At 47.5% G+C, this 12,661-nt stretch overlaps 1 protein-coding gene across 4 annotated transcripts in view; it reads right to left on the reverse strand.

Annotated features, from left to right (window-relative positions):
• TMEM131L (transmembrane 131 like) overlaps positions 1-11,988 on the reverse strand; it is a 160,074-nt gene extending 148,086 nt beyond the window's left edge. For 3 of the 4 annotated variants that reach the window (XM_067736615.1, XM_067736616.1, XM_067736614.1), the window contains exons 1-3: positions 11,809-11,984; positions 11,071-11,141; positions 2,028-2,071 (exon numbers count right to left, since the gene is read on the reverse strand). In XM_067736615.1, coding sequence (XP_067592716.1) covers positions 2,028-2,071; positions 11,071-11,141; positions 11,809-11,932 — 239 coding nt within the window. In that variant the 5' untranslated portion in view covers positions 11,933-11,984. Of the gene's footprint in view, positions 1-2,027; positions 2,072-11,070; positions 11,142-11,808 lie in introns of all 4 variants that reach the window. The other variant, XM_067736618.1, reaches the window with a different exon arrangement.
• Positions 11,989-12,661: the final 673 nt, after the last annotated feature.

Raw genomic sequence — 12,661 nt, forward strand, 5'->3', positions numbered from 1 at the left:
ATTCCTCAGCTCTTTTTGCTCCCAGACGCTCAGATAGGATTGTGACAAACTCTGAACTCTGCCCCGTATATTTAAGTAATCCCAACATTCAAAATGCTGTACTACTGAATCACTTTGCTGTACAGCAGAAATTAACACACTGTAAGTCAACTATACTTCACTTAAAAAAAAACATACATGTAAGTCAAGGAGAAAAAAAAATTTTTATGTTATACTATGAATTTGAATGTTTGCAAAGAATGCAATTTCTGGCCTATTATAAATATTGGCATTTTTAATAAAACTCACTTTTTAAAATATATTCAAAGGAATCTGAATACTATATAATGATATCCATCATTATTCATTTTTAGAAATATACAGATAGGCATTCCTGTATTGCTGGATATTCCCTCAAAGAATTTTAACCTAATATAGCTTTATGTGCAAAGCCTTTTTCAACAAAACTATGGGTATAAATTGAGGTCTAGGGGTTTTTTAAATATCCTGTGACCACAGGGTCTAAGTGTCAAATTTTTTTCTTCTGAATTATCATAATTTTTATTAGCACACAACTGATCTAACAAATTTTACAAATTTTGATAGTTAATTAAACATAAGAGTTCAAATTTTATTGCAAATGCATCCTTTAATGAGATTTATGGAACTTTTTCCCCTCAATTGGTTTATACGACTCTTACTGCTAGAATGAGACAGGGTTAATTAGCATCAATTTAATCTTATTTTCCTTGTCCCTTCTTTTTTTTTTTTGTAATGTAAACACTGAGAAAGCTTGTTCACATAAATAGATGTGAATGGAAGGAGATTTGTTACAGCACTGACCCTATACGCTCTACACTCCCTCAGCATTTTATCCACAAATCACTTTTTAATGGTCTAACAACTGACAATTAGATTGGATTCTCCTTCAATATTATAGAGAATAAAGATTTGAAAACCACCAAAGTTACTAATGAATTCGTCATCCAGAATTAAATCACTTTCTCCTAACCAATACCAACACTTCAAATTGTCCCTTTGCCCAAGATGAAGCACAAAGCAGGATCGGGGCCCGGAGAGAGGTCTGCCTTTGTTTGGCAAAGTGGAGAAGTGAGACTGCGAAAGAAGAGGTGGAAAAGGAGAACTTGTGACCTCAGACAGATGAGTTTTAGGAGAGTATGTGGATGCTGGGGATCTAGAAGCTGATTCTCTGAAAGTTATCCCCACGCCCAGGTACCACTTAGGGTCTTCAGGCACCTCCAAGGGACCAGATACCCCAGTCTGACAACAGCTAACCAAGAGTGCCCCGTGACCAAAGCATTCCCTTAAAAAATGTAATTTACATCTTTTGATTTGCTGGCCCCTGCTTAAACTCTTTGAACAACTCATCCCACACTTAAAGAAATTAAAACCGAACCTCCTCACTATGGCCTCTAAGGTCCTAGCTCATCTCACTATCCTATGAAACCACACTGGCCTTCTCCACGTCCCTGGATTGCCAGCAGTGTTTCCCACCACAGGCCCCTTGCACCTGCCACTCCCTCTGCTTGCCGCCTGGCTGCTCCCACACAGCCTCCAGACTTCAGCTCAAACGTCACCTCCAACCACCTAAGCATGCTATCCATCTCCTTATTCTCTACCACAGCAACTGGATTCTTGATAGTTCCTATTGCAAGCATAACTATTTTGTTTTGTTTACAGTAACGTCTGACTTCCCTACTACACGCAAACAGGTCTCGTTCAGTGTTTTACGTCCAGCACCCAGCACACTGCCTGATGCTCAACAGATGTCCGTAAACAGAATGGTGTATGCACGTCATGGGAAAGTGAAGTTAGAGGGGGCGTGTTTTAACAGCTTTCTGTGCAGCCTTATTTTAAAACAAAGCCATATTCATTATTAGAGAGTATAGATACCCCAAATGCCAAAGAGAAAGGTATATCACAGATAATGTTAAATACATAAACACAGACATATCCCAAGACTTCAGACAGCATCCAAAGTGGGCAGAGAAACTTAGCGTGGATTTGCTTCCATTTTTTTTCCTTACCTCTGTTCTCGAGACTGTTCCTCCATTTCGTCTTCAGAATCACCCTATTGAGAGAGAACAGGCTTTAACAGTTGTTTCAAAGAAACACAAAATTTCCCAAAACACAAAAACAGTTCTTCAAATCCCACAGGGGTGGTGAGCTTGTCTATAACAGTGCCTGGTACACAGCAGGCACTCAATAAATACTTTTTGAAAAAAACAATGACACTAGAATGGCACCACTGAAAGCCAGAAACTCCCAAGTGATCCCTTAGATGTTCACTGTAAGTAAACATCCTACCTGTTTAACATCGTCACCAAAACACAGTCTCAAAATTGGTTTGACATCACTCCTCTCTCCAAGAGCCTTTTTTTGGTGTTTACGGTTAATTGCACAAGATAAAATTTAACGATAATTAAAATCCCCAAACATCAAGAATCCCCTAAATGAGCACCTGATAGATTTTGACTTAGAAGTGGCGTAAATATCTCACTCAAATGCGCTTCCAAAATCTTCTCTGAGACCTACCATGCCACACTGTGACCAGAAGCCAAATACCAGGTGGGTAAAAAGAGAAGGTGTTTGCAACAGAAGCAAAAGGGCCGATCCAATTAAACGCCGCCTCGGCGCTTGCCCGGCACCCGTGCTCTTGGCACGGCTCTAATCTCTCCCGAAGCTGCACCGCTGGCTGCGGAAGCACCCACCCTTCCTGTGCCTCCAGCGCCCCCAGCCCGAGGCTCTCCTGGTCGCCCTGACCCCCATCCTCCTGGGCCCAGATCCCGCTTCACTAACGCCCTCTGACTGTTAACCCACTCTTGGAGCCACAGGGCCCCAATCCCTACCTGCAGCCCCAGCTTCTCACACCATCACACATGGAGATAAACACCAACCTTCCCACAGGAGCCAAGGCTCGGGCAGGTTAGGTCAGACCCCACAGTACATGCAGGACCACTTAACCCACAGCTGCGGCCCCACCGCCAGACACCTCCAGGCTCTACGCACTGTCTCCTCGGAAACAACGACACCAGACTTCTCAATGCCAGGGGTCCCTGCCAAGGGAAGGGCCCCGTTGTGTCGAAGAGGCCATCACACTCCCTGCCCCTGGGCAAACCTGAGGGTCGTCCTACACTGCTCTCCTGCTGTCACCTCCAAGCATGAAGATCTACCCACTCATCAGAAATACAGCTCAGATCTGTCCTTCTCCATCCCTCCTGCCGGCAAATCGGCCCAAGTCATCAGCACCCCAGGCCTGCACTACCATTGGTGACGGGCTTTTCACTCTGTTTAAGACGGCCGCCTTTCCAGGAGGTGGAGAAGAGGGAACCCTCATCCACTGCTGGCAGGAATGTAAACTGGTGCAGCCACGGTGGAAAACAGTATAGAGGTTTCTCAAAAAAACTAAAAATAGAGCTACCATATGACCTAGCAATTCCACTCCTGGGTATATATCTGAAAAAAAAACAAGAACACTAAATCGAAAAGATACATGCACCCCAATGGTCACAGCAGCACTATTCCCAGTAGCCAAGATACGGACGCAGCCCAAGTGCCCATCAACAGATGAGCTGATAAAGAAGATGTGATATACACACACACACACACATTGGACTACTACTCAGCCATAAAAAGAATGAAATTTTGCCATTTGCAGCAACATGGATAGACCTGGAGGGTATTATTCTTAATGAAATAAATCAGACAGAGAAAAACAAATACTATATTATATCACTTACATGGGGAATCTAAAAAAATACACCAAACTAGTGAATGAAACAAAAAAGAAACAGACTTACCGACATAGAGAACAAACTAGTAGTCACCAGGGGGAGAGGCGAGATAGGGGTAGGGGACTAAGAGACACAAACTACTGTGTATAAAATAAATAAGCTACAAAGATATACTGCACAGTACAGGGAATATAGCCAGTATTTTATAATCACTATAAATGGAGGTAACCTTTAAAAATTGTGAATCACTATGTTGTACGCCCCAAATTTATCTAATATTGTACATCAATTACATCCCAATTAAAAAAAATGTTTCTTTTAAAGATTGCTGCCTTCAACCCAGCCTGTGTGCCACTGTGAGACCAATCTTTTTCAACATCAGTCGTTACTTACGGACCCAGCAGTCAAGGTCACCGTGTTGATCTCTGCTCAAGAACCAACCTCCAAGCTCCTGAACCTGGAATTGAGCAACCGTCACTTGACCTTGAGACACCCATCCCAATCTCTACAGCCACACTTCAGCAGGGCTCTGGCTCCCATACAAAGCATAAAACACACCTCCCCTGTGACGCTCTGGGCTAATGCAGGTCTCTAAGCGGCCACTCCCTCCCCAAAGCCTTAACAGACCCTCCAATACACACTGCTCCTCTCTCCCTCCTCTCCGTTCCTACATTTCAGCACTTGGATCCAGCTTTATCTCCCCAACAACACCGAGCTCTCAAAGGGCAGGGACCAAACCCCGTAATTTCTCCCCACTCCCTCTTGGCAGTCCCTCCGGACCTTGCTAGCTATTCTAATTCTCTCACAGCTTTCAGGGGCTGTCTCAAATACCAAATACAGGCCCCCTCGAAGAGACCTACCTTGACCTCTTGAAGTAAAACTCCCATCACCCAAATCTTCCTCCAATCTGCCACCATATAGCATTGATGCCCTTCTAACAAACTGCATAGCTTATCACTTACTCTATTTCTTACTTATTATCTACATGCCTCCACTAAACTGCCAGCTCCACAAGGGCAGAGATTTTCTTTTTTGGTTCCCATGACATCCCCAGTACTTAAAACAGTGCTCAGCCCACAGTACATGCTCCATAAACGTCTGCTGGGCTAAGCACAGCCTAGGTGTTTCGTAAATACTAGTGGGCATCGCCCCACACCTGTGACATGGCTATCATCAAAAAGACAAAAGATAACAAAGGTCGGTAAGGATGTGGAGAAAAGGCAGCCCTCATTGCACTGCTGGTGGGATTGTAATCTGGGCAGCCACTATAGCAAACAGTACAGAGGTTCCTCAAAAAATTAAAAATAGAACTACCATATGACCCAGCAATTCTACCTCTGGGTATTTATCCAAAGAAACCTGAAACACTAACTTGAAAAGATATAGATACACCTATGTTCACTGCAGCATTATTTATAATAGCCAACACACAGAAGCAACCTAAGTGTCCACTGATAGATGAATGGATAAAGAAGATGTGATATGTATGTACACTGGAATATTACTCAGCTATAAAAAAGAATGAAATCTTGCCATCTGTGACAACATGAATAGACTCGGAGGGCATTATGCTAAGTGAAATAAGTCACACAGAGAAAGACAAATACCATATGACCTCACTTACTTGTGGAATCTTAAACAAAACAAAACAGAACAGAACACCAAGTCCACAGATACAGAGAACAGATTGGTAGTTCCCAGAGGCAGAGGTGGGGAGTGGGCAAAATGGATGAAGGGTGTCAGAATGTACCAACTTCCATTTATAAAATAAATAAGGCATGGGGGATGCAATATGCAGCATAGTGACTACAGTTAATAATACTGTACTGCATTATTTGAAATTTGCTATGAGAGTAGATCTTTTTTTTTTTGAGAGTAAATCTTAAAAGTTCTCATCACTAGAAAAAAAAATTTTTGTAACTCTGTATGGTAATGGATCTTAACTAGACTTATTGTGGTGATTATTTTGCAAAGCTCCAAATATAGAATTATTATGCTGTACACCTGAAATTAATATAATACTTTATGTGAATAATAGCTCAATAAAAATTTTTCCAATTAAAAAATGTTAAATACCAGTAGATATAACTTTTACACGGGCCTCTCACTGCTGTGGCCTCTCCCGCTGCGGAGCACAGGCTCCGGACGCGCAGGCTCAGGGGCCATGGCTCACGGGCCCAGCCGCTCCGCGGCATGTGGGATCTTCCCGGAACGGGGCACGAACCCGTGTCCCCTACATCAGCAGGCGGACTCTCAACCACTGCACCACCAGGGAAGCCCAGATATAACTATTTTTAAAACTTCATTTGGACTTCTCTGGCGGCGCAGTGGTTAAGAAGCCGCCTGCCAATGCAGGGGACACGGGTTTGAGCCCTGGTCCGGGAAGATCCCTCATGCCGCGGAGCAACTAAACTCATGTTCCACAACTACTGAAGCCCGCGCGCCGAGTTCGTGCTCTGCAACAAGAGAAGCCACCGCAATGAGAAGCCCGTGCACTGCAGTGAACAGTAGCCCCCTCTCGCCACAACTAGAGAAAGCCCGCGCGCAGCAACAAAGACCCAGTGCAGCCAAAAATAAATAAATTAATTAATTAAAAACCAAAATTTCATTAAGCAAACCTTCCTAATTCAAAACATAACATGAAATTACTTCTCTCAGACACAGACACCTTATCACCACCATACTACTTTCCTGGTCAGACTGTGCTAAAACTCATACAGTAGCAAAGTGGCCTAAAGCTTGGGCTCTGGAGCTAAACTCCTCCTGGATTCAAATCCCACCACTGCTGTGCGTGTTCTTATCGCCTTGGGCAAGTTACTTACCCTCTGTGTGCCTCAATTTCCTCATCTGAAATCAGCTCACAATACTTCATAGCTTTCAGGATCTTAATATGAATTAAGGGTCGTAAAGGGCTAAACAATGCCAGTAGTATTCAACCCATGTTGGTTATCATTTTTCTATGTTAATAGTGGAATTTGATTCAACCAAAAAGAAATTTCTATGACAAAAAGATTTCCAAATGCTAGTCAATGCTTCCCAGCCTGGGGCAAGAGACTATTACCTCACAGGGTACCTGAGATACTCATTGTGCCACTTCCTGGTTCACTTTCTACCAATTTCTGATATCTACACGCTCAGGCTTAAGTGGGCAAAATAAACAAGACGCGGGATTTTTCAAGGCAGAAACATTCTTATTCATCACTGTACCGCAGGGGCCTATCTGGGTCAGGCCCGGGCCAGCTGTTTGCTCGATGGACTAACAAGGCCAGGATCGCACAGCCTCACCATCCCATCCCAGACCAACATGCTTCTGCATCAGGAAACGGCTCCTACTCGGCACCGATGTCCACGTCCCAAACCCAACCACGGCCCTTAGGAGTGAGGCTTCTCACCCCAGTAAAGTCTGCGTGGACTAAATAAACAAACTGTAGATTGCCCTTCTTGCTCCTAGAACTGATTCAGAAATGTGATTATTAAACAGTAAGAGGAACTCGACGCCTAAGGCATTCCACCTGCCATCTTCAGGAGTGGCTAACTTCATGAATAGGGGAACTGTTCAAGACACTGAGCACGGCCTCTCCTCCACCAGGAAGAACCCCTGAAGGCCTAATGCATGCACAACATCGTGGCCACAACGGGGCACCCAAGCGTAGATGCCCAAACCCTCTTAAGGGGAGCCCAGTTAGGGCAACAAGGCACACACAAGACAAAGGAAAAAATCCAGACACTCAAGAAACTCAAAGGGGAGGAGAAATGGAGACAGTGCCACGGCCAAGCTAGGGGTCAGGAAGGACTGATCTCGGACAAACGGCAGGGCAATCGCATTTGTGCTTTCATTCAACAGATCCATGTTGGGCCTGCACGGTCAAGGGGCAGGCGAGTGTCCCAGAGGACTGAGCGGAGCTGCAGACAAGGTCACACTGCAAAAGGCCCCGAGGGCCACAGGGGGTCATGGAAGTTTCTGACCTTGAAGGCGGAGGAAGAAGGTGCACAAAGCAGTACCTTGCACACAGACAATCACTTCTTGACAATAAAACATTTGACGAAAACATTTGTTTGGCTTCTATAACATCACCACCCTGGAGTCAGTGCGGTGAAGCATGAATGAAGTAGAGTCAGAGAAGAAAAATCCCGTAAATCTAAGAATAAAATTACATGTTTTTTTCTTCTTTCTCATTATCACCATGGATCAAGTTTTAATGTTCTTAGACCAAAACATTTTACAACATAAAAGAGTGTAACAAAAAGGTATGAATAATGTAACTTATCTATGCAACTGCTGGGCATGTGCTAGTACTGAGTTATCTGCACTAGTTCAGCCCCTTCAAAGCAGAAAAGCTGTTCCACGCTCTCCAGGGACCAAATCTAGGGGTCAGATGAGATACTGTCAAAAAAACAGGTAACCTATACTAAGCGCTTACTAACTTCAAGGCACTCAATCCTCACAAAATCCTCTGAGATTGGCACCACTATTAACCCCATTTTGCAGATGAAGAAACCAAGGACAGAGAGGTGGAAAGCGATGGAGCCCTGAGTCAAATCCTGGAAGCCCAGCCAGAGGGATTTATAAGGCTGGCAGTTTATAACAATTCAATTATTATATCTGGTTTTACTAATGATGCATTATTCAAGTTCTTGGTCACTTAAGAGACCCATTAAAAAAAGAAAAAGAGGGCTTCCCTGGTGGCGCAGTGGTTGAGAGTCCGCCTGCCGATGCAGGGGACACGGTTCGTGCCCCGGTCCGGGAAGATCCCACATGCTGCGGAGCAGCTGGGCCCGTGAGCCATGGCCGCTGAGCCTGCGCGTCCAGAGCCTGTGCTCCGCAACGGGAGAGGCCACAAAAGTGAGAGGCCCGCGTACCGCAAAAAAAAAAAAAAAAAAAGAAAAGAAAAAGGCCCAACCTATAGAAAACATGCCCAAAATAGATAACTGTATAAATGTTAGTATCAATTTTTTAATGCCACATCTTCGGACACTCCTGTTTCACTGATCATTGACAAATCTTCGCTTCTGAAGCCATCTTTTAAGTCTTCCTGAAAGGAACCCAACTTACAAAGTAGGCAGAAAACCCGCAAATTTACATAACACCTATAAATATTCTCTTTTCAACAGACTCCCTGACACACATGAGGGAACTTTTTCTGAAAAAATTCAAAATACTTTGAAAAGAATTCCCTAAAAATAACTCTCTTCAGAACTCTCTGCAGTTTACACACACACACACACATACACACACACACACACACACACACACACACACGTGCAGTTTAGATAGATATGCAGCTTAGATAAATATAGACAGACAGACCTATATCTATCCTCACCCCCACCGAGGTACATGTACGGTAAAACAGTCTCTAAAAAATACACATATGGATGGAGTATTTAGAAAATGATTTTGAATATCAGTTTCACTTTCATTATAGCTTCGATTAAATGAGCTTAGTTATAAATGCTTCTATAGTGAGTATTCCAGAGAACAGCTTCTAAAATTCTAACATTTTTTACCAAAACAAACTGTATTATACATATAAACAAAACCAGAAATTAAGATTTACATCAGATCATTTTTGCGCCTATAAGTAAAATCATTCATCATATCAGGGGCTTTGACATTTCCATCTCTGAGCACAGAGACTGAGCCTTCGACTAATGCTGTAACAAATGAAAGTCTATCATTTCCTTTCCTTTCCTTTCAGTCTGGGTTGGCTTCCTACACTAACCAGGAAGAGGTAGAGGGTACGATTGAGTAAAAATGCAAAAATGTATAGATATACACCAGTGCTTCTCAACCGGGGCAGTTCTGCTCCCCAGGGACATCTGGCAAGATCTGGAGACATTTTTAGCTGTCACAACTTGCGGGGAGGGAGGAGTGACTGCCACTGGCATCTAGCGGGTAAGAGGCAGAGATGCTCCCAGGACAGCCCCCCACAATAAAGAATTCTCCAGCCCAAAATGTCACTAACATCTCTGCTGAAAACTCTGATATACACAAATATGACTATACTGCATTTGTGAAAAGTCAATATGCCAAATGTTCAGCATGGTTCTCTCAGCAGGAGTTGAGTGATTTCTATTTCGTTCTTTTCATCTTTCTGCATTTTTGTAACACTACACATCTGCCCTTTACAATCAGGGGAAAAAATCTATTTAGGAATAAACTTTTAAGAGAAGGACAGACTATCTGCTCCCCATCCTGATGGGGCTTTTTCTCCAAGGACTGGTCTCTTTCAGCCTGCTGGCCTTCAGGGAAGGTCCAGTGCATTTTTCCTCTAAAAAAAATCACCTCTCCACCTTGAAGCTGTTATTCATTAGTCCTGGTTAAAATGAATATTCCAAATATCTCAAAACCAGCCCTCTAAATGCTCCACATACGAGGAAGAACACTGAAATGTAAAACTGCACAGCCTCGCCAGTGAAGTTATAGCTACACATCCTGTTTTCTAAACAGCCACAAGAGACAACATAGAATTAAGTGCTGCCACCAACGTGAGAAGTAATGAACATCTTAAAAATTACTGGCACACAATCTGAGTAGTCCCTTACAATTCAAACCACTCCCCCACCCATCCAAAACATGCATTTGGGGTCACTACTGTCGCTGATGAAAAACAGTCAACAACATTATATTTAAATGTGTAATTCTGCAGTCAATGAGAAATTCTCCTAGAAGTTAAATCTTAAACACAAAGGCTTTGCAATACTCTATTGAAGCGGTAAATCTGATGATGCCAGATTCCCAACAAATCATTAGTAATGATTTTTCCACATGCAATCATTACATCACACGGGGGGGGGGATACGAAACCTGAAATTCAAGTTCTTAACAAGAGGGTGTATTCTAACACAAATTAAAGGCACTTGGACAAAACCCAAGATTACAATCCTTTAAAGTCACATCTTCATCCCAAAGCTACTTAACGCTAACGGCAAGGACCACTCTCTAACATTTCTGAAATCAATATTCCATCCTCCCGTGGTCCTCAGGCACACAGGACGGCTCACGCAGAGATCAGGCACGGGTCCCTCGCCCACCCCGGACCACTGGCGGCCGAGGGGCCCGCCCTTCCCCTCTGCACCGCCGCCGCCGGCAGCGGCCCTGCTGAGGTGGCCTCGGCTCCCACCTCCTGAACTTGGGGCCGGCGTGACTCACGCCCTGTCACATGGCACGGGAGGCGGCCAGGCAGGCCACCGTGGCCAGGTGTTCAGGCTCGGCCCGACCGTTTATTTGCCTTGCAAAGTGGCCCGAGCGCCGGTGCCGCCGTGGGGGCCGGCGGCCTCCGGGCCTCTCCTCCCTTGCACCCGCGCAGCCGCCCTGTCACCTGCCCGTCCTCACCTGAGTGGGCAGCAGGAGTTCCCCTTCCTCCGCCTGCCACAGCTCCACCACGTTCGGCAAGGGCTCGATCGCTGCACCAACACCAAAAAACACACCGCGTTTTTAATGCACGGAAAAAAAACGCTTCCTGTTTCCCGATTGTCCCCCCGTGCACCCGCCTCACCAAAACAAGCCTCCCTTCCCTTCTAGAAGCGGAGGCCACCCGAGGAGCGAGCCGAAGATCGGAACACAATGGACGGAGTGCGAGCCGGTGGCCCCTCGGACGTGCGGGTTCGGGGGCTCTAGCGCTGGGGGGACGGAGAGGAGAGGCCACCCCGCGGGACCCTGCGCTCCGCATCCCGCAGCAGCTGGGACGGGCGTGTGCGGGACACGGCCCGGGCGGCCAGGGAACAAAGCTGCAGGAAGCCGGGCCGCGGCGGGGCCCCAGCGCGCGCCACACAAAGCGGGGGCTGCGCCCAGGGCGCCCGGGGCCCGCGCACAAAGGCTCCGAGGCGCGCGCGGCTAGCGGTCCGCGCCGCGGTCCCCGAGCCCCGCGACTTCCCAGCCTTCTGTTGGCGGGGGGCGGAGGGTGCCGGAGGGGACGCCGCGGTGAGCAAAGGGTACCAGCCCGGAATTGCAACCGCTTTCCTTCCTCCTTTCTCGTTCCTCCCCTCGCCCTCTTATAGCTTTCGGCAGTTCCCCCAAAAGAAAGGGGGGGCGGGGTGGAGAGGGAAGCCAGCGGATCGGCGCCAGGCTGACCTTGTCCCTGAGCCCCTCCCGGGCGACAGCAGGGCAGGAGAACCTGGAAGACGCCCAGCAGGAGGTTCACGGCCGCGGCGGTGAGGCAGTAGCAGCCCGGCCGCGGGCGTCGGAGCCCCGCCATGCTGCTGCTCGCGCTCCTCTGCGCTGCTCGCCGCGCTTGCCTCTCGCTAGCTGGCGCCCCGGCCTCCTCGCCCCGGGCCCGCCCCCGCGCCGCCTGCCCCGCCCCTCCCCGCGCCGCGTCGCCTCCGCCCGCCGCCGCCGCCGCCGCCGCCGCCGCCGCCGCCGCCGCAGGCCAGCCTCGGGCGCGCCGCTTGCTCCGCGCGTGTGCGCCACAGATAGGGAGGGACGGAGCGCGGCGGGGCGCGGGGAACGTGGACAATGCGAAGGCCGCAGCCGCCGCCCCGCCCGGCTCGGAGCACATGGCTGCGGGCCCGCTCCGCGGCGACCTGCGGCTACCCCCCTACGAGGCTGCGGGGCCCGGGCACGTTCCGCGGGCGTGACAGGGGCGCCGAGGGCTGGCGGGAGGGGCTCCCGGGCCACTATCGCCAAGAACTTTGGGGTGGTTTCCGCTTTGTTTGGGCACGCTGGCCACGATCGGGTTATTACCCACAGGGGCAGGGGCGGCGGTGGGAGGTGGAAATGAGGAGTCGCCCAGCAAGAGGCCCCAGACAGGGTATTTATTAGTGGAAATAACGCAGTGGTTGTCAGGAAAGGCGAGTGCTGCCACATGGCTACTGCCAGTTCTGCAGCGAGGATATCCGGTGGCTGCAAAGTCTGTAATTTAGAATTAAAAAGAGCTCTCCCAAGACGCGAGAGGCTGACCTCAGCGCCGCGTGGCGGTGGTGGGCCC

This window comes from Pseudorca crassidens, chromosome 4, assembly GCF_039906515.1.
Source record: "Pseudorca crassidens isolate mPseCra1 chromosome 4, mPseCra1.hap1, whole genome shotgun sequence".
In the NCBI taxonomy this organism is placed as follows: Eukaryota; Metazoa; Chordata; class Mammalia; order Artiodactyla; family Delphinidae; genus Pseudorca; species Pseudorca crassidens.